Here is a 22250-nt window from a genome sequence, read left to right as displayed (position 1 = left end):
ACATAAGCAGATCCCAGCCAATCCCCAAGTGGCAACTTTGCAGCCTGGGTGTAGTTGCTGGATTAGGCCGTGTAACAACCTCCTCCTCCTCCTCTCCTCCCGTGGCTTTAGAGCTGTTCAGCCTTGATCAGAACAAGCAGAAGATTAAAGTGCTTACCAAGAAACACGTCTGCAAGGCTGCTGGAGTGAAGTGCCAAAGCAGTTCGGAATCCCTTGCTGTCAGGTGGGATGATGGTAGACTGGCAGACAAAGGCCCGTACAATGTCGGAATAATCTTCTGAGTCAGCAACCATATCCTTTAGCTTGATATCTGTGATATTGTCTGCACAAATTGCTGTCATTTCTCCCTGTAGACATTAAATGAACAGGGAGATAATTTTCTTGTTTTCATGCTGGATTTCCTACCTTCTTGCAAATCAGAGGTCAGGCACTTCTTGCTGCAGCTGAAAACCAATTTGCCACCAAATTATAAAGACAATCACAAAACTTGAGCTGCACCATCATGGAAGAACCCAGGCAATTCCTTTAAAGATCATCAAGCAGTTACCCCCTTTAGAAAATACATAATTAGAACTGATCTTGAGAAATAGCTGTTGCTTCTTTTTTAAGATATCCATTAATGAACTATGTTGCTGTCTTGCAGGGCATTGTGAATTGCTAGCTAAATGCAGTTTGGCCTTTAGATAATGATACATTAGCTCACTAAAACTTTAAAGTGAGAATTTGGTGAACAGAAGGGGTACCTTTCATGGATGGCATCAGCAAAATGGCTGGCATATTTCACCATGTAGTGTCTGTGTAATTGCACCCTAATTATAGACCTCTTTAGTTTTCCCAATAAATCGATGTAGAAATATTTATTCATATTATTCAAATATAACAAAACTTCATTCAATTTGCAGACACCCAGCATTTCACAGTAGCAGTAACAAAACTGCTTAAATAGGGTAGCACAGAATATTCTCCAGGTTAAAGTTTCAGGATGCAAATATTTGTGCGGGGGGATTAATTCCTCCCAAAACATTTTGTGCAGACATTAATCTTTTAATTCCTATCTGATTCTTTGGTTCCTGCTCCCTCTCTCAGTTTTGGTTGCCTTTTTGTCATCGTCTACATGCCTGCTCTTATGGGATCACATCCTGAATGGGAGGACATGAAGGCGGTCCACAGCCAACCAGATCTGGTTATGTGATGATGCCATTGAAGGCAAATGGGGACATCTAAGAGTGGAAGAGAGGCCTCCAAGGCCAGTTGCATGGGTGATCCCAACAAATCCATAACCATGTCCATGCTACGTAGCAAAGCATACCACCAAGAGGGAGAGTAACTCAGGCAACATAAATCTTCCTTTCTCAAGGAGTGGGAAACGGCACCTTTAACACTGCCAGCAATCTTTGCAAAGAAATGAGCAGTTTTGCCTCAGCCCTAAATTAAGTAACTATGAGCAACCTTTGGGCATATGGTGTGGGCAGTAAAGTATATCCGCATTAGCTACCCAGTGTGTACCCTTCCCCTCCCCCATGCACCGTGCAATGCTTGCCCCGGCTTCCTCACGAGCAAAGCCCTCCCATCTGCTCCTGCTGCTCTTTCAAGTAATATGATGAGCATCCCCTCAATTCCTTCATCCAAGTTATTTGTAAAGATGTTGAACAACAACAGGCCCAGGACAGAACCCTGCAGCCCCCCATTTTCTCCCATGACAAGGAACCATTAATGAGTACTTGGTGGATTTGGTTAGTCAACCAGCTGCAAATCTACCTAACAGTTGCCTCATTCAACCCACACTTTACCAGCTTCCTCGCAAGGATATCATAGGGGGCTTTGTCAAAAGCCTTACTGAAATCAAGACACACCACATCCACAGCATTTCCCTGATCCACCAAGTTTGTAATTCCATCAAAAAAAGAAGACAGATTAGTATGGCATGCCTTATTTTTGAGAAACCCATACTGCGTCTTAGTAATCACAGCATCCTTTTCTAAGTGCTTACAGGCCGACTGTTGAATTAAATGTTATAGGACCTTTCCTGGTATCAGCATCAAGCTCACTGGTTGATAGTTACCTGGGTCTTCTTTCTTCCCCTTTCTAAAAATGGAGACAACATTTGCCTGCCTCCAGTCCACATAGACTTCACCTGTTCTCCCAAAATTCTCAAATATACACACTACTCCTGCTAAATAGCTATCTGGGCATCTTCTTCTTCAGACTTGTGCTCTGACCTGGATAGAAGGATCAACGCCATCACCATACCCCTTCCAGCTCAGTTAAACCCCCTCATCTGACGTGGCCCATGAGCAACCAGAGGCTTCTCCTGCCCGGCATCTCCAGCTGCTCCTGTTGCTTTAAGCCCCCCTAGACCTTGGAGGCAGAGGAGAGAATCTCTCTGGGACCACCTCTTCCACCTCTCTGCTCTTCCCCCACCTCCTCTCCTTCTTCCTCTTGACTACCTGGACTCTTCCTCTTCTTCCACCCCCAGTTCCTGCCCCACAAATCACTGGAATTGGGGGGAAGGAGGTTTCCTTGTTGTTAGACTAGAAGAGTGACTAGTGGGGTGCCACAGGGTTCTGTCTTGGGCCCGGTCTTATTCAACATCTTTATCAACGACTTGGATGATGGACTCAAGGGCATCCTGATCAAATTTGCAGATGACACCAAACTGGGAGGGGTGGCTAACACCCCAGAGGACAGGATCACACTTCAAAACGACCTTGACAGATTAGAGAACTGGGCCAAAACAAACAAGATGAATTTTAACAGGGAGAAATGGGCATTGCACTTGGGCAAAAAAATGAGAGGCACAAATACAAGATGGCTGACACCTGGCTTGAGAGCAGTACATGTGAAAAGGATCTAGGAGTCTTGGTGGACCACAAACTTGACATGAGCCAACAGTGTGACGCGGCAGCTAAAAAAGCCAATGCAATTCTGGGCTGCATCAATAGGAGTATAGCATCTAGATCAAGGGAAGTAATAGTGCCACTGTATTCTGCTCTGGTCAGACCTCACCTGGAGTACTGTGTCCAGTTCTGGGCACCACAGTTCAAGAAGGACACTGACAAACTGGAACGTGTCCAGAGGAGGGCAACCAAAATGGTCAAAGGCCTGGAAACGATGCCTTATGAGGAACGGCTAAGGGAGCTGGGCATGTTTAGCCTGGAGAAGAGCAGGTTAAGGGGTGATATGATAGCCATGTTCAAATATATAAAAGGATGTCACATAGAGGAGGGAGAAAGGTTGTTTTCTGCTGCTCCAGAGAAGCGGACACGGAGCAATGGATCCAAACTACAAGAAAGAAGATTCCACCTAAACATTAGGAAGAACTTCCTGACAGTAAGAGCTGTTCGACAGTGGAATTTGCTGCCATGGAGTGTGGTGGAGTCTCCTTCTTTGGAGGTCTTTAAGCAGAGGCTTGACAACCATATGTCAGGAGTGCTCTGATGGTGTTTCCTGCTTGGCAGGGGGTTGGACTCGATGGCCCTTGTGGTCTCTTCCAACTCTATGATTCTATGATTCTAGACAGAAACAGCGTAATTGGGGGGGGATCAGTAGTGTGATCTCCACCGTGAGAGTGAGCAGCAGACTTCTCTCAATGTACTCTTTCTCAAGGTGTGTGAATTAGAAAAAGAATCCCCCAAACGAAATGGGTTGTTGTTGTTGTATCAGTTTCAGTAAAGTATTTTTAAATACATATAAATATATTCTTCTACTAGTTTAGCAAGAAGTACATATTATGTAGGAACTTTTTTCATGAATATATTAATTTATTATTATTTCAAAAGAGTAAATAAATATAAATGCATTATTAAAAATTCATCGCAAATTCAGGAGAGAAGGGGTGCAAAAGACCCCAGGAGGGGTGGGAGTGGCATTTCCCAATTTATCAAGGCATGAGTACTGGCACCTCATTTTTTTTCAGGGAAGGGACTGGCACTGGTACATGGAAGGCTAGGAGATGCCCTGGTTTGATGGCCTCCTCTTTTCACATGTGGGATGGAGTGCTAGCCTTAGAAAGGCAGATGCTTACTTGGTTTCCACACAGGCTGATGTTGAAGAAGTGGAAGAATTTTGTTCCTTTCGCCGTAAAGCTTGGTCCGTTCATTAATGAGCCTCCTTTGCTCAGGTTGCTGAAGTCGTAAGTCCGGCTCTGGTTGTTCTTGGCATATGAGAACAAGCAGTCACTGAAGCAGGCGGAATGGTCCTTAAGAAAGGAAAGCAAAATGAAAGTGAAGGAAAGTTTCAGATAATCAAGTTGTAAACTCTGCACCAGAAGAAGCAAACCCACACAAATGGTCATTAGGATCAATCAAAAGCGCCCAGAAGGCAGGTCCACTGCATTTGCTATGAGGGGCACTGTTACCTTTAAAACTCTGGAGTTTCCTGAAATTAGTATACTTCTCTATGTACCTTTTAAAATAAATTGTGCTCAACAAACTTGAGCATTTGGGGAAACATTGAATCCCGTGGGGGAGGGGGCTGCTCAAATATCTTCCCTACTGTAAAAGTACAACAAAGTTAAACAACGACAAATTTCATGTAAGACTTAGATGGCTTAGAGTGTAGACCTTTCAATAGCCATTCCCTTGAGAGCTAAATGCAAACTCCAAATTCAGAGCCAGAGAACTCTGATCACCAGATGATGGGACATGCCACCTGAGTTAACTATCTCGCTTTTGTTCCACTTGTGAGCTTGTTGACCACTGCTTTAAAAAGTACTGAACAAGATGGACCATTGACTTGATTCAGGTTATTCTTATCTTTGTCTGTTTTTAAACATCAAAACTACTGATGGCACCTGTCTACCTTGGTGCTTTGGCTGCCAGGCCCACAAGGGATACATGGTTCTTGGCTGTACATTTGATGAATTGACAGGTAGGTATGAGGAGGACACTCCTTGCATTGGTTGGTTTCCTTGTCTATGTAGTGACCAGCAGGGCAGGGAATGCAGGAGGAGCCAGACTGTTCAGAACCAACGGCACAGGCACGGCACGATGAGGCAACACCATCGACTGCATTGGTCACAGTAATCGAGTAGATCTTTGCCACATCATTGATGAGCTTCCTGGTCTGGAAAGAGCAATGGGCAAAAATAACTCATACTGAGGGGACACACTACCATTTCCTCAAATACACCGCCTTTATTCTCTCACTGCTGATGCTAACCTTGCAAAACACATGAAGCTTTAATAGCAAGACAGCAATGGAAAGCAAGGTGACTCAAGGAGCTCCTGGCAAGTTGAGTTAATCCAGGGGTGCTGACCTCGTGCATGGCCTACCACACTGTTGTAAGCCCTCTGAGCCATACAGGATACATTTGGGGTTCCCCATAAATCAGTAAATCATTTTCAGGGATCACTGATAGGCTAGGAAGTGCAGTTCTCAGTTGGATGATGAGCTGACCTCCCAGCTGCTGCTGCTGCTGCTGCTGATCTCCTTCTGCAATCTCATTTAAACTGGCAGCCCAGCACAATTTGCTGATCTTTGAAGTCAAAGAGGGACAGGCGGCTTTTATTTTATTTCTTAATTCTATTTATATTCCGTCCTTCCTCCAAGGAGTCCATACATTCTCCTTCCTTCTCTTTCCACACCCAATTCATTCTCACAACAACCCTGAGAGGCTAGGATGGCAGAGAATGATTTGCTCAAAATCATCTAGAAATCTTCACCACCCTGACTTCAGAGACTTCTGTAGAGTCTTGACCTGCAGAAATGGATCTGTGGATAACAGGGACATGCGGGTTGGCAGAGCATAGGACTGGAGCCCAAAGTTGGGGCACAATACCCATTGCACCCAAACTTCCCCTGGTGGCTTAGAATGTGGCAAGCCTCCCAAAACTGCCTAAAAAAAGCTTTGTTCCACAGCATTAGTGTTTTCTGAAACCTAATGAAATATGTTCATTTCCACTAAGATGCCTGTGCTACTTACATCTTGGCCTTGATTTGTTCTCTGGAAAGCCCATGTAAATGTAAAAGAAGCGTTTTTGGAGATGATGTGAGCATACGACTGCTTCTCCTTAGTTCCGCTCCACGATTCCACTACATTTGTGTTCTTTTTATTGATGTCCTAGAAGCAAAGGACATAAAGTAAACATACAGTGTCAATTAGCAGAACTTGGGCTATTTACTAAAGCAGACATGCCAACTTTCATCATTGTAGGTGTTTTTGTGCTACTGCTTTGGCCACAAGGAAGAGATCTTATACCAGATTCTCTCTTGTCAGGAACTTTTCATTCAGTTCCCTTCATTTTCTTTTCCTACATTATTACACATACCTACTAGTAGCAATCTAGAATCCTGGTAACATGACACCATTGTGCTTGATTAAACTGCCCTATAAGTCATTAGCCCTTGGAAATGGTGTGGGGAAAACAGGAATGAGATTTCCCATCCTTGGTATATGCCCAGGAACAAAAACCTCTGGAATTACTGGGCTCAGAGCTGTTTATGGTGTTTTCTAGTTTCATATTCTGTGATGAATTTGCTTAATTTATATGTTATCATAATTTAATGTTTGAACTGGATAGAGATAAAGTGTATAAAAATGTGGATATCTCATTAAAAAATTAAAAAATAATCTTTTATATGTTATCGTGACGCACCTTGTAAAAAAGGTGGATATAAATCTATTCAGCAAATCTAAATAAATAAAGGCAAGTCAAAATGTTGAACATGTTCTTGCTTACCACCATGAAATACAGCACACAATCTGCCGAACAGACAGTTTCAAACACGAACGCAATCCGTCCAAGTTCTGACCCCGTCGCCCCTGCTATGGAAGTCGGAGGCCTGTTCAACACAGAAGAAATGGCACAATTACAAGGTCCTTCCAAAGGTCCCTGCCAGAGTGAAACACCCAAATGAAGGCGCAAGCCAGTTTCTCACACAAAAGTGCTGAAGAATAGCTCCTCTCCATTTTGCCTCACCTTGCAGGTTCTGTAAATGCTGGAAACAGACTTTCATTTTAAAAATGAAAGCTGGGGATGTGGGGACTATAGATCATCCAAGTGCAGGTGGGGGGCAGGGGTATGGTCCCATGTCTTCCCTGCAGATACCCATGTGGATGTGGTACAAAGCTGAGGGTGGGCTTAAATGCTCCCCGACTTAAAATGTCAATGAAAGCAACGTGTTAGAAGATGACTCATTGGATCATGTTCCCTGGATGCCCTCAGAGGTCTCACATTCAAGTAAATGGGTGCGCACTAATGAAGTGATCAGTTGTGTGTCCACCCTGCCCCATCGACACGTCTCCAGCAGAAACTGCGTTTGTCTTCACAGATCTGCTCCACGTGGCGTTTAGGACCTCAATCCCCATTTATAACTTTCTTCCTCATGTTGTCTAAGCACAAACCATTTGAGATAGAATATAACGTAAGAGAGGGGAAAGGTGAGGAATAGCATAGAAATTTAATGATTCCTTACTTAAATCCTGGTACGTGAAGATTCACAATGAGATAATCATTATCCGTCCCTCCTGCCCCACTTCGGATGTGGTCACCAGCTACTTCCCAGCCTGAACAAGAAAAAACCCCATGTAAATATAATCTTGCACGTTGGTTTATTAAAAAGTATACAAAAATCACAGCGGGGAGGGGGAATATCCAGCTGCATCAACTGGTTAAACACAGATGCAATATATTTAGGCCAATTCAGTGCAATTAGATGCAACAAAGCTGGCTCAAGTCTACGGGAATCTATGTAACTGATTGTTTTATTCCAGCCTAAGGTACGGTGTTTAAAATCAAAGAAAAGAAATCTGTGGCACAGTAGGAAAATAACACAGGTATCCATAATTTCAAACAAACCATCTAACCAGTGGGCAAACATTCATTTCTGTAATTTTATTGGATAAACCCACATTTCTTCAACAAAACCTTAGTTACAATATTTGAAAGAAACAAGTAATCTTGCCTGTTGTTGATCTTTCTCAGAGCCAATATAAGCAAAATCCTCCTTGGACTCTCCTGCAGTGTTTCAGTGCCCCTGCCCCATTAAAAAAAAACTCTATTTATGGAGAAAACTAGCAAGTCAGGGAAGAGGCTATACTGGAATGCTGTCCCTTGATATGCTACCTTTCCATGGAAACGAAGTTTTTATGGAGGAGTCATTATTCTTGTGACAGTCCACAAACACACTTGCAGTCTGACTGATGCAACCCTGCCTGGTTGGTACCATGCATTATTTTCTGAATGTATACCTCTTTTCCATAGTTCCGACTGGAGCTGGTGGACCTTCCTTCAGTGACAAAGATAAACTGAACCAACAAATAAAAGTACTAATTTACAAATGCTGCTGATGAGCTTGGGGGAAAACCAACAATAATGATATTTAGCTTTTATCCAGAGATTTTCCAAAGAGCCCAACATATCCCACCTCAACAACTTTTACCACAGCCTTTTAAAGGTTGGTCAGTATGACTATCTGTTTTTAGAAATGCCACAGGCATTCCCTTAACCCTCACATCAGCTCTTAAGAACATCCAAAGGAACAATAAGCTAGTGATGAAGGCAGCCATGCTCACCATTCATCCCATCACATTTTGAATTTCCAACATTGAAACAAGAAGTCCTCATGTTGAAAGGGAGCACGTTCCACCATTTGTATTCCAGGCCCAGAGCAGGTTCTGTGCCAGCAGGGCAGGCCTCGCAATCTACAAGGAGAAATGGGACAGGATGAGCCTAAATGCAGAAAATCAGCCGGTTTCAGAATGAAACATTTTATTAGATGTGTTACGAATCAGGTAGAACTAGCCATTCTTGGGTGGTTCTCCATGCTGGACTGTGGGGATCAGGGCAGAGTACGCCTCAGGATGATGGCTTCCTCCACATAAGAAATGTTGATATGGGGAGGAGGCATCCTAACTGAGAAGGCATCATGACTGGAGGACACATTGGGGAGGACCAAGTGGCGCTGGAAGGACATTGAAGAAGCATCCTATTACAGCTGGGGCAGAGCGATACACTCTTTTGCATTGAGTGATACAGTGAATGGTGTCACAGGATACTGGTGCCCCAAGCACCAGCCTGTACAGCACCCTGTTGACATTCTCGAGCCACAATATGTTCATGGGGCATAAATCCATTGTCAGGTTTGTTTTAAATTTACGTTTTTGCCTGCTCTCTGCTTATTTAATTTGATGCACTATTGTTGCTTTAAGCACTGCAAGCTGCCCTGAGATCTTTGGACATAGGACAATATTCTGAAATAAATAAATTATCCCGTGTATGGTAGCTTTAAAAAGAGTTGTACTCTATTAGGCAAGAAACAAAAATAAATAAATAATGGGTATCCTACGACTTGCAGTATGTAAAAAGTGAACACACCCACAAAAGCCATTCTACAATAAAAAGAAAGAAAGGAGGCTGTGTGTGGACAAGTTGCCTGGTGTTGGAGGAAGTCAGCCAAGGCAGAAGGCAGAGAAGAGTTTAGTTTTTTGTAATAAAGCTGAAAGAGGCAACACGGCCCTTGGTGTTTGAGCCTTCTTTTCGTGGCGTCTGGTGAAATGGATCTTACAGATTTAAAGAATGAGATAATATCCTGCAAGATCCTGTGAAGCATAGATGACCATGCAATGAGTGCATAAGCCGAGGACAATGATGCCTCTATATCATCTTCAAAAGGTGGGATAGAAATAATTCTCTCTCCCAAGCCAGGCAGGCCAGCAAGTGCCACAACAGTAGTACCCAACAGGCCTGCTAAGCTGACAGCAAGGCTTCCGTCAGCAGAACAAGGAGAGAAACAGTTTTCTGGCATTTCCCCCTCCACTTCTCCCCCCACTCGAGAAAAATATCTGTTCCAAAGGGTTGGGGAACCATTTGGAGCAGATTTATTGGTGGGGAGGGTGGACTGCAAGTGGGAGAGGGAATGATCTCTCCATTCCACCAGCAAAAGTGTACCATCAGTTGAGCAACAGGGTGGGATACAACCTGGTCTTTTCAATGGGCTCAGGTTCTCATACCCCGAGTTCCATCAGAAAACATGCCCAGGGGGCAAGGAGTGCAGAAAGAGGAGCGGTTGTTGTAGAAACCAGGGTTGCAAGGTGGGCACTCCTTCCTCTCTCCAGAAGGAGGCAGCTTCACTGCTTCGGAAAGATCTTCCCTACAGATCTTAGGCTCTACCCATTTGTACATGAGCTGAGTCTGAAAGGAAGAGAGAAAATATGTGGAGTTAAGATAAGGAATATTTTACTCAGCTATTCACAGGACTGAACAATTCTTAGGAAAACAGTCAGAGAGGGGAGGGAGGAATGTGACCAAAGTCTCCCCTGCAGAAAACAAATGCCAGCAAACCAATGAACCCTTAGACAAGAGAGAAGTTCCCATCAGACAGTCACACAGTTACTGTAACAACTTTGCAAAGTGGTCCCTTCTTGTTGACCTTTTCCCCATCCATCCCCTCCCAGGCCTACCCTGTCATCCTCTTATTAGCGGCATTCCTGCAGAACACCCACAGACTCTCCCTGTGAACTGGAGCCCTATGAAACCAGGGTTTCAGATCACAGAGAGAGCTTACACATCATAATTAACTGTTTTAATGGGCTTGTTCCATTGCACAGTTCAACTGTGCATGTTTGTTTTAATGTTTGGATCGGATTGTTTTATTTATGCATGCTCATATTTTGTAATTGCTCTGGCGGATTGAGCAGCCGAGACCAAGAGTGGGTCCAACAGTCAGGAAGGTGGTTTCTGCACATGCAGTAGAGGGAAGTGAGGTGGGGGGGGACGACTCATCCACCTGCAAAGGTGGCGCATCTAGGAGGAGGAAATGCTGATCCTAAATCTCCACTGCTTTGTGAGACATCTTCAGGAGGAGAAAAGGCTAAGGAGTAAACCTGACAGCAATCTGGAGTCCTTAAGATGATTGGATGGCGCCTTGAACGCCTTTCCCCTGCAACTCCTGCAGCCAAGCTGGTGCCAAACACCTTGCTCTGCTTTCCTTTGGACCACCATCAGCGAGGCTGAGAGGGGGGTCTTGTCATTTGGGCAGCCCAGGACCTCCAGACAAGCTGCCCCGGCTTATGCCCCGGAAAGGTCACTTCATTGCTGCTAACACAGCAGTTTGACTTCACCTCCAGAGGCATACTCCATTGTCTCTCAAGACAGAGGGATGCCAACAGTATTTTGTAATTGGTTTTATACCTGCAAACTGCTTAAAAGTCCATTTAGCAAGTCAGCAGTATATTAATAAGATGATGATAATGATGATGATGATACAACACGTGTTCAGTAGCCTTCCCTTCTGCACACACACCAGCAATGCATGAACAGCTTCCCTTTGTGTGACTGTTAATCACAAAGGTGTTCACACATTATGCTCAACAGGTATACAGTCTGTGTCCCTGTACGCACAACAGCTGAACCATACAAATCAACAAGTGGACATGCTTTCACACAAATACTTGTATGTGTGCAGAGACAGCTTGTTCAGTGTAATGTGTGAAGAAGCCCCATGCAAGGGAGAAATGACTGAATAGGGAGAGACAGAAGGATAATAACAAATAACAAATGTATTGCAAGTGCTTGCATTTTACACGGTGGAAAGAGAACACGGATGGCTGGGTGGATGGATCATTTTGCTGCCCTTCAATGATAACCCGTTCTGCCTTGTGAGGTCGGCCCTCTCACGCTGCCTAGTCGTGGGACAGGATCCAGCATCATTTTCTGCATATTCTTAAGGCCTCTGCAAATTACTACCCAGTCCTGTCACTTATTCAACCATTATTTGTGGGTAGCCAGTTCAACAGAATTTCCTGTGATCTTACATAGTCCAATCTGAAATCCACTGAATGTTTTCCATTTATTTCAGTAGCTCAAGTGAGATCACACACCTGGACAAATGTAATAAATGTGAACACAGCAAGGAAGAAAAGCATTTGCAAGGAGCCTTGTAAAAGAAAAAATGGAGTGAAAGGACAGAACCACATAGAGAGTCTAGGCACTTAAACAGCTATGTGTCAAAAGAGCTTGTGCACAATAACCAATTATTCTTCTAACATTCGTATCTACATGAGTCCCTTTCTCTGACATAAGAGTAGAGAGCTTTCTTCTATGTAGTCATTCTATATTTCAGAGGGATAATTTCACTCTTGCTTGAGTGAAAAGGTCAGGAAGAGAAAGCAGAAGGATTGTGAGTCTAATCAAAATAAGAGAGCCTTGGGGAGGGATTTGGATTTCACAGCTCAATTACACAGTGATCTGCAATTACAGCGGGTTACCTCAAGGTTCAATAGTAAATGCTCTTAATTCACAAGGTTGTTGCAGAGGTCACAGACCACAATATCATATGACCTAAAACATGTTTCATAAATTCTGTGAACTTAAATAGATGATTAACTTACAAAAAACCCCACAGTCTTGCCAAGAACATTGCAAATGCTTATCTTATGAGCAGCTGGCCAACAAATAGACTGATATTTCCACTACAATTAATATCTCAAGTTTCCTTAAGCCAAGGATCAAACTTAGGTCAAGGGGGCCAGTTCCAACTCCTCTCAGCTCCAGTCAGCCTGACCATTGGCCTGAAATGGGGGGAGTTGCAGTCCAACAACACCTGGAGGGTACCATCTTGGCCGCCCTGTCTTGGGTGCAAACCATGAGGACCACCAACACTTCAGTCCACACCGTGGAAGACTCCCATGGAAATGCTTTGGGAGAGTCTGCTACTCACTTTTCCATCTCGGTCACATGGTGTGTGGATTTGGAAAAAGTCTTTCTTTGAGCAAGGAGGACGTTCAATGCATTGGCTTGATCCTTCCTCTGAAAGCAGAACAGATACTTATAAACACAGAACCCAAAATATACTTTGCACAGAATCATAGAATTGTAGAAGGGACCCAAGGGTCATCTAGTCCAACCCCCTGCAATGAAGGAATATCAGCTGAAGCATCCATGACAGAGGGACACCCAACCTCTGCATAGATACCTCCAAGGAAGGAGAGTCCACAGCCCCCCGAGGGAGACTGTTCCACTGTTGAACAGCTCTTGCTGTCAGAAAGTTCTTCCAGATGTTGAATTGGAATCTCCTTTCTTGCAACTTGAAGCCATTGGTCTGGGTTCCTTTCTCTTCTCAATCTCCTCTTTACCGTGCTAAACATACAAAATTGCCTCAACCAGTCCCTTGGATTCCAAGCCCTTGATTATCTCGGTTGCCCTCTGCACATGTTACAGCTTGTTGATATCCTTCTTAAGTTGTGGTGCCTAGAACTGGACACAGGGCTTCTGACAGTAAGGGTTGCTAACAGTGGAACAGTCTCCCTTGGGGGGCTGTGGACTCTCCCTCCTTGAAGGTTTTTAAGCAGAGGCTGGATGGTGTCTGTCATGGATGCTTCAGCTGAGATTCCTGCATTGCAATGGCTTGGACTTGATGACCCTTAGGGTCCCTTCCAAGTCTACACTTCTATGATTCTATGACTCCAGGTGTGGTCTGACCAAAGCAGAATAGAGCGAAACTGTTACTTCCCTTGATTTCTACTTCTGTTGATGCACCCTAGAACAGCATTTGGGTTTGTTCGTTCATTTGCTTGCTGCTGCTGCTGCTGCTGCTGCATCACACTGTTGACTCACGTTATGCTTGTGGCCTACTCGGACCCTGAGATCCTGTTCACATGAGCCTGGGACTTTCTGAATGCAAGCCAGATGCTCTGCCACTGACCCACAGCCCTCCCCATTGTATATTCTATTGAGAGACAAGAGAGATCTGGATTCCCCAGACCAAACTGCATGCACAGAGAAGTGCCACACCATTTGGAGGAGACAGCAGAGTCCAGCATTTTTGAACCAATCATCAAATCCTTTTCAAGGAGACCCTCTCTAGGAAAACTATTTGCAGTCCTCAACATATCTCTCGACACCACTTCATCTATGAAGCAGCCCTTTCCACAACCTCCTCAGCTAGACGTATCACGGGACATTCTCATTCAACATTTTGGGACTGGAGGGGACAAAAATAACCACAAATCAGAATTGTACACATGGCTACAAAATCCTATTCTGACATGACAGTTTACGGTTAATTTGAACTGGACCCAGCCTTTCAGATTTCTCCACAATACCTGCATAATGTGTTTCTTCCTGGCACTCGGTGCATTCCTTGGCACCCTTTTCCGAGTATGTATTCCTAGGACAGACCTGGCAAGTGGAAGAGCCTGGTGTGTTGCTGAATGTGCCAGGTTTGCAGGGAAAGCATTCCGATGTATAGGCCACTCCTATAAAGCAAATGCAATTCAGCAAGTATAGAAACAAAGGCAACAGCATTAGACCCAGTTCATTAGGCTCAGCATAACTTAAGGAAAGAAGTATCCAACACTGCATTCTTATCTTCACACTTCTTAAAAAATTTGTGATACACTACTTGGCTCAAAAAAACACAACAAAATGCATCTAAAAATGCATGTTTTCAGATAAAATATATCACAAAATACATATTTTGAAATAAAAATGTTTCAATATGTGTACTATTTGCAGAAAGAAGACATGCAAAAGTAACATGAAGTCTGTTTAAAAAACCAAAAAAAACTTATTCATTCACCCCTAATTGTCAATGATTGACTTTATCACACCTCTGGAATGTGTTGCTCTAGGATGCATGTTCCTAAATATATCCCAAACTATAGTGGAATCTCTGTTCCAAAGCCACTTGCCACAAGACAAGGAACGTGTGCCCGCATGGAAGCCGAGAAAGGTGTGGCATATGAATTTCATTTTTATTTATTTTGCTCCATTTATGAATTGCTTCTGATGACAATATCTCAAAGTGATACTTTCACTTCCAGGAGTACTCCCATGCTCCTGTAAATCCTAAATGCAAATCTTCTAGGTATACAGTACGTATATTGGTATCACTGCAAATCTAGTTATCCCCAACAGAGGTCAGCAGTCGTCCTGTAACTGAGGCATTCCAAAAGCATATTGTCTAAACTAAAGTCCAGTACAGATTGCGGTGAGAAAGAGGAATAACACAAAACAAGACAAAATTGCTGTATATGTTCTCCCAACCTAAAGAAGCTTGTTGTGGAAAGGAAAGTGATACACAAAGTATGCAGCATGTACTTCCTTTAGTTTTTCCCTTTAAATTAAAAACCTCACTTTCTCACTGATGGTTTGCCCTGCCCTTAGTGGTGGTGGTGGTGATTGTTAGTTAAGATTAGTTTGCTTGCCATGGATGAATGGCAAGAGAGCAACAGGTACTTCCTTCTTCAGCAACTGGGGCATGGGAGAAATGTAGATAATGTACTGGGAGGGGCAGGGAGTTCACACACTGGTGAAGTAACCACACCCACCCTGGTGGATCTAAAAGGATCTAGAATCAATCTAGATTTAAAGCAGCACATTGAGCATGAACATGAATCATTCCAGACTGGGGGAAAATACAGTTTTTGTGCTGTGAATAGATTAGTGTGTACGCTGCTCAAATCCCCCCTCCCCGGTTGTCTAAGAGGAAATCCATATGCTTCTGCTGGGGTGGGTGACACTTATGTCAGAAAGGGATTACTGTACTGTTCACTTGCTTTTCAGAGCAGCATATTGTATGGATGTTTTGTCAGGGAATAAGTTTTGTGAAGTACATAGGCCCCCAGAAACATTCTGGGACATTCTAGTGTTTAAAAGGTTCTCAGGTCTTCTCAAAGGCAGAGAAAGCACGGATGTTCTTTTCCTGCTGGGCTATCTCTAAACTTCAAGGCCTTTCGCTCCGGAGACACACTGTCTGCCCAGGAGACTCTGTTATTCTCTTTCTCTCTCTTTCTCCTACTGCTATTCTGTTTTTGCATTTATATTTGTTTTGTTTGGTTTGTTTTTTACTGCTGGAAACTGGATTTGCTCTAAATGAGCTAAGTTTTGCCTTGCTAGGGAGCTAGCAACCAACTTTATGCCTTAGTAAATCTCTACTAAAGACATTTCCTGCTCTCTGTGTCTTTTTGGAATTCAAGCGTTGCCAAAGTTCTGCTACTCTGCTGAATGAACAAGATGGGGCGTCCCGAGTCTTAGGGCACTGATTCTTGACATGTTTTACTAAACCCATCCCCTTTGTACGTTTGAGAGTAATCCCACCAAACCCAGTGGAGTTTCCTTCTGAGTAGACTTGCATAGAATTGGGAATTGTAATATGTGGCAGCCATGGTGAATATTTGTGTGATAAAGCCTTTTTTCTGGATTAGTAGATCCAGAACACTGTGTCTCTGGCTCTGCCCACCATCAGCAGGCTGCCCCTGACATGGGGCATGTGGCCCTCAACAGAGAGAAAAGGTTGCCAACTCCTGCTTTGTACCTTCAATGGTGATGTTTTTCAGGAGGACAGGCTTCACCACCTGAGAACTCATAAGGATTCCTGTTGTTCTCCAGTATAATACATTAGTGCCAGATTTCAACGTTACCTGAGAAGAGACACACACAAAAACACACACGAAAAGGTCATTCAAACCTCACCCTGATATGAACATGATATAGACTTGTGCGTACAAGGGTATGGGTAGACTCACAGTCAGGAGCTTCCCCTGAGCACACAATGGCCTGACCAGCACTTCCTAGAAGAGATATTAAGAGAGGAACTAAACTATCAGAAAGTCACCAAGCAAGGCCTTCCTGGATTATTTCACTTCAAATGGCAAATAAAACCCAGCACTTCCTAGAAGAGATATTAAGAGAGGAACTAAACTATCAGAAAGTCACCAAGCAAGGCCTTCCTGGATTATTTCACTTCAAATGGCAAATAAAACCGTTGCACATCTTATTTTTATTCAGGCCTGTGGGGGATAGATGATAGGTAGAGATAGATAGATGATAGATGAGATATAGATAGATAGATGATAGATAGATAGATAGATAGATAGATAGATAGATAGATAGATGATAGATAGATAGATAGATAGACAGACAGATGATAGATAGATAGATAGATGATAGATAGATAGATAGATAGATAGATAGATAGATGATAGATAGATAGATAGATGATAGGTAGGTAGGTAGGTAGATGATGATGATGATAGATAGATAGATAGATAGATAGATATAGATATAGATAGATAGATGATATATAGATAGATGATAGATAAAAGATAGATAGATGGATAGATAGATGATGATGATAGATAGATAGATAGATAGATAGATAGATAGATAGATAGATGATAGATAGATAGATGATAGATGATAGATAGATAGATAGATAGATAGATGATAGATAGATGATAGATAAATAGATAGATAGGTAGATAGATAGATAGATGATAGATGATAGATAGATGATAGATAGATAGATAGATAGATAGATAGATAGATGATAGAGATAGATAGATAGATGATAGATAGATAGATAGATAGATAGATGATAGATAGATAGATAGATAGATAGATAGATAGATAGATAGATAGATAGATGATAGAGATAGATAGATAGATGATAGATAGATAGATAGATGATAGATAGATAGATAGATAGATAGATAGATAGATAGATAGATGATAGATAGATAGATAGATAGATGATGATGATTAGATAGATAGATAGATAGATAGATAGATAGATAGATAGATAGATGATAGATAGATAGATAGATGATAGATAGATGATAGATAGATAAGATAGATGATAGATAGATAGATATTGTGATTGTGATGTGGCTTTATCTCATCTTTTCCTCACAGCTCTTTGATGTGGGTGAAGCTGAAAGACTTCCCTGGTGACCACCGTCCTCAACCCAGGTGTTTCTCCTCCAAGGCTATCCCTCTATCCCCAATCCCCTTGACTTAGAAATGTCTCCTACCAGGGATAAAGGATCTAACGTGTTTCCCCCAAGTACTAGCCTTTTACATTCAGGAAGGGATGTTATTAAGACAGGGAGGTATTCCAAATGCAACTCCCCATCTGCAGAGGGGAGTAGAACAGTCCAGGAAGGACTCTCAGTGTCATTTTGCTGCTCATGTTCATCAGCCCAAAGTCCACTCTGCTTTACCAAATGGGGTCTCTTCCTCATTGGCCTCATTTGGTGTCATAGTTACTCCAGGATGTTAGGCAAGAGCAGTGACTTCAAACTGTGCTCCGGGGAACTTTGGGGTTCCCTGGAAAGCTATGTGGTGTCTCTCCAATGAGAGCAGGAATTTGCAAACAAGTTTCCATGATGGTCTGCTTGCTCACTGCTCCCAGTTTTCCCCTCCCTGGGCCGAGGCAGCCACCTTGAGAGGTGGAAAACCTGCTCCTGCCACCACTGCCAGAGAAGTGAGAAGTGGCGACAGCAGCTCTCACAGCGAGATCTCACAAGAACGCCACAGGATCCCAGCAGAAGATGCTGTACAACCGCAGAAAGCGAGGCTTTAGCAGAAGGGTGGCAGCAGTGGGAGCAGCACTAAGACATGTCACCCGAGGTGGCAAGACGAGACGGGCTGCCCCCGCCAACCAGCATTTTACATGATCTGTGCATGTGTCCAAGCACATAGGTGAGCATTCCTTGAATGGAAAAAGTTGATGCAGAAAGGCTTGCTGAAGCTTGACATCACTGCACAAAGCCAAGCTACCCCTGGAAGAATCTTCACGCACACCGGCTGCTGCTTCGGACTTTGCAACTACCAAGGAGTAAATGAAAAAACAACCACCCCCCACTGTTGCTGCAAACTCCAAGAAGTAAAACAGAGTACTTGAAAACAGAGTACTTTTTGCCTTGGAGCTAAAAGAGACAAGGAGGCACAAGAATCTTTGAGAAACCACACCCCAGTTTTGTTGAACTAGTTTAAAGGACCTAGAGAGCAAACAATTCAGTCAAACATACTGACAGGTCTGCTTAAAACACATACAGAGGTTTCATTTTCTCCCCTCACCCAGAAAAGAGAAATGAAGCCTTGCCCTGTTTACTCAGCTCATGGGTTTGACATGGAATAAAAATGTGAGATAAGGTATCTGCATGCAAATAAAAGGAGAAACTCTGCCTCAGGCCTACACACAGCTCACACAAGGTGATTCTTTTTCTGTGTGGTTCTGAGAATGATCCTTCATTCAGTCTCAAAAATTTGAACTTTTTCTTTACAGTGAACCCTTTGGAATTTTGAATGATGCAGCCACATGAAGCAAGTGGAGAAACGGTTTTGTCTCTATCTCCCTGCCAGCCTACAGGGGAGAGATATCAGGTGATCCCACCCACCTGTCAAAGTTGGCTTGTGAGGGCAGGATAAAGATACTTATCAGGCAGAACTTATCTCCCTTGTCATTGGCTTGTGAGGGGGGGGGGGTTCAATCCTGCTTCCTGCAGGTTGTGGATGTGCAAGAGAGTTTTCAGCATGGATTAAGAATGCTGCAAACCTGGAAGTAGGTGTTTTGGTTTGTGAACTTTGCCTTGGAATAAGAACATTTCGCTTCCTGTTGAGTGTGTTCCATTTGTAAATCGAGACCCCCACTGCTATAGGAAAGCAGGCCTTGGTTTAAGAACACTTTGGTTTAAGAATGGACTTCTGGCACAGATTAAGTCCGTAAACCAAGGTACCACTGTAGCTTCTAGTTACAAGAAAGGAGTGGAACGGTTACCCTTGGGAGGTGGTGGGCTCTCCTTCCTTGGAGGTTTTTAAGCAGAGGTTGGGTGGCCATCTGTCATGGACGCTTCAGCTGAGATCCCTGCATTGCAGGGGGTTGGACTTGACCCTTGGGGTCCCTTCCAAGTCTACAATTCTACGATTCTATGATTCTATTCACCAAGCCATGAAACATTATACTCACAGAATGGGAGCCCCATTCGCCATTATCTGTCAGCTTCATCCATTTATCGCTTGTGGAGTCCATCTCTTGGCACTGATCATTCTGAATCTATTGATTTAAAAAATGGGAGCTTTCAGATATTGAGTTAATTTGCTGCCAGCCAATAACAGAAGCAATATTTATGTAACACTTTGAATGTTTTCAAAAACCCCTCACATGCATCTCAGTAATCCTTGTGCCAGCCAGTAAGGTAAGATAAACAGGTAAAGGACCCCTGGACAGTGAAGTCCTGTCAAAGGTGACTATGGGGTTGCGGTGCTCATCTATGCTTTCAGGCTGAGGGAGCTGGCATTTGTCCACGGACAGCTTTCCGGGTCATGTGGCCAGCATGACTAAACCATTTCTGGCACAACGGACAACCATGACAGAAGTCAGAGAGCACGGAAATGCCATTTACCTTCCCACTACAGCAGTACCTATTTATCTACTTGCACTGGTATGCTTTTAAACTGCTAGGTTGCCAGGAGCTCAAACAGAGCAATGGGAGCTCACTCATCATGTGGATTCGAACTGCTGACCTTCTGATCAGCAAGCCCAAGAGGCTCAGTGGTTTAGACCACAGCATGACCTGCAACCCTTTTTACCTTTTAAACCCAAACTGTTAAGCCATTAATATTCCAGAGTGGGGTGGGAGGAGTGTGAGTGGAGACAACACAGCCTTTCCTAAGGTTATTGAGTGAGCTCATAGCTCACATGATATGCTATCCCCTTGGAATAGGACAATTCCTCATTCACACAAGTAGGCACCTAAATCATGGCAGGAGTCTCCATAGCAGAGAAGGCTCTCTGCTTCAGACCTTCAGCCTCAAATTTGGGGGGCGGTAAAGAATGAAAAAGGTGATGAACCTTAAGGGGACAGGGCTGGCCGGCATAATCCTGCTTCCTCTCCCACACTTATTTACATGTAAGGAGTTGACTACTTGACCAAGACTTCACTTATGTCCTGCTCTCCAGCAGCACCCAAAAGCCAGCTGGATTCCTCTAGTCCTGGCAAGGCAACCTGTGCCCCCCCCCATTCACTGGACACCAGTATGGCCACGGCTCAGAGTTGATGGGAGCTGCAGCCCAGCAAGGTCTGGAGGCTCACAGGTTGCCGATAACGGCTGTAGGCCTTGATTCGCGTTACACATGCATGTCGTGCTAAACAGTTGATCAACAGCAGCTTCAAGGCTAGGAAAGCATTGTGCAATGCAATATCTAACTGAATTTGTGAAATTCGCTGCCACAAAATGCGGTGGTGGTCATGATCTGATTGAGTTAGCGTTGAGTTTGCTGGGGGGGGATAGATTCATGAGCAGCAGATCTTGGGGTCTCAAATTTCAGTAGCACCCTGTGTGACACCAACATTCAGCACCCTGACGCCTCTCGCAGCATCTCCAGCGCCCCCCTGCCCAGGCTCCATGTCCCACGCAACTGAACTGATTGCCTCCCTCAAATCTGCCTGGAGGTCCAGAGAGGACTGCAGGCATCTCCTTAACGTGCAAATCATGTGCTTAATGCACTGAAAGGGGACTGGGGTGGAATGGGGAAGAATGAGGCAGGGCAGGGGCAGAACCCCCGCAAAAGTGGGGATTCCCCCCTATTACCTGTGGCAAAAAGGAGGAAGCCTCTATGTTTTAGAGTCTCTAAATCAGAAGGCAGAAGGCCCTGGGTTTAGATCAGTGCTGGGACAGACCTCAGGCACCTGCCACCAGCACAGGCAGGGAGCAACCGTGGACTGAATGGACCAAAGACGAAATGCTGGCTTGGGCAGATCATTGGCCTGATCTAGCAAATGAATCCAAACTTTCCAAATATGTTTTCAAACACAGTAGCAATGGATACTTGGAAACTGAAAAGATGCTGATTTGGTCTGAATTGATGCACCCCTCTCTCCCGCAGCCGGGCCACCTGGCAGGCAGAGATGGCTTTGCTGATTCCTGAGTATCTTCTGTGGCCGTGCCTGAGGGGGAGGCTCCCCTGCAGGGCACTTTTACTTTACTTGCTAGCAAATAACTGTTCAGGGGAATAGCAAAATTGTTCAATAGCAGTGCAGATAAAATGACTGGCTATTCTGTAACAGCAGGAATTTAAGAAAAGTGATAATAACATGCTATTTCATCTAGAGCAGTGATGTTGGAGGCCTCTGTGGGGTTGGGGGGGAGCCTAAGCTTCACATTTCAAGCATCTTTGTCGTAACTACACTGGAGTAAAAAGAAAGAGCGGGGAGAGGTGCTTAATCAGAAACCCTAATGTTCAGAAGAATAAACCTGTGACAAAGTGAGACAGAGCATCTTCTAAGCTGACGGGGGCAACATCCACAGGAAAGCACCTCTATGTGAGCCATACTGACATAATTAATTTTTAAAAAACAACAACCATGTCTTACAGAAAAATTGGACCTTGCTTTATGGAGTAACTAACTACAAGGAAATAAAAGAGCTTTTAAAGGTGATTATAGACATAATGGTGTCTAAAAATAATATTCTGCCTTGTGAAACGAGGTGCAAGAAGGCTTCATTATTCATTCCACAGGCAGT

At 43.8% G+C, this 22250-nt stretch overlaps 1 protein-coding gene across 1 annotated transcript in view; it reads right to left on the bottom strand.

Moving 5' to 3' along the window:
• ELAPOR2 (endosome-lysosome associated apoptosis and autophagy regulator family member 2) overlaps nucleotides 1–22250 on the bottom strand; it is an 80337-nt gene that overhangs the window by 10389 nt on the left and 47698 nt on the right. The window contains exons 5-16 of the mRNA XM_083575032.1: nucleotides 19693–19779; nucleotides 16258–16363; nucleotides 14045–14197; nucleotides 12661–12749; nucleotides 9953–10133; nucleotides 8516–8644; nucleotides 7417–7507; nucleotides 6681–6783; nucleotides 5924–6061; nucleotides 4801–5064; nucleotides 4025–4198; nucleotides 158–347 (exon numbers count right to left, since the gene is read on the bottom strand). Coding sequence (XP_083431158.1) covers nucleotides 158–347; nucleotides 4025–4198; nucleotides 4801–5064; nucleotides 5924–6061; nucleotides 6681–6783; nucleotides 7417–7507; nucleotides 8516–8644; nucleotides 9953–10133; nucleotides 12661–12749; nucleotides 14045–14197; nucleotides 16258–16363; nucleotides 19693–19779 — 1705 coding nt within the window. The remainder of the gene's footprint in view (nucleotides 1–157; nucleotides 348–4024; nucleotides 4199–4800; nucleotides 5065–5923; nucleotides 6062–6680; nucleotides 6784–7416; nucleotides 7508–8515; nucleotides 8645–9952; nucleotides 10134–12660; nucleotides 12750–14044; nucleotides 14198–16257; nucleotides 16364–19692; nucleotides 19780–22250) is intronic.

This window comes from Podarcis filfolensis, assembly GCF_964270895.1.
Source record: "Podarcis filfolensis genome assembly, chromosome: 10".
NCBI classification, from domain to species: Eukaryota; Metazoa; Chordata; class Lepidosauria; order Squamata; family Lacertidae; genus Podarcis; species Podarcis filfolensis.
This window is presented reverse-complemented; position numbering and strand designations above follow the sequence as displayed.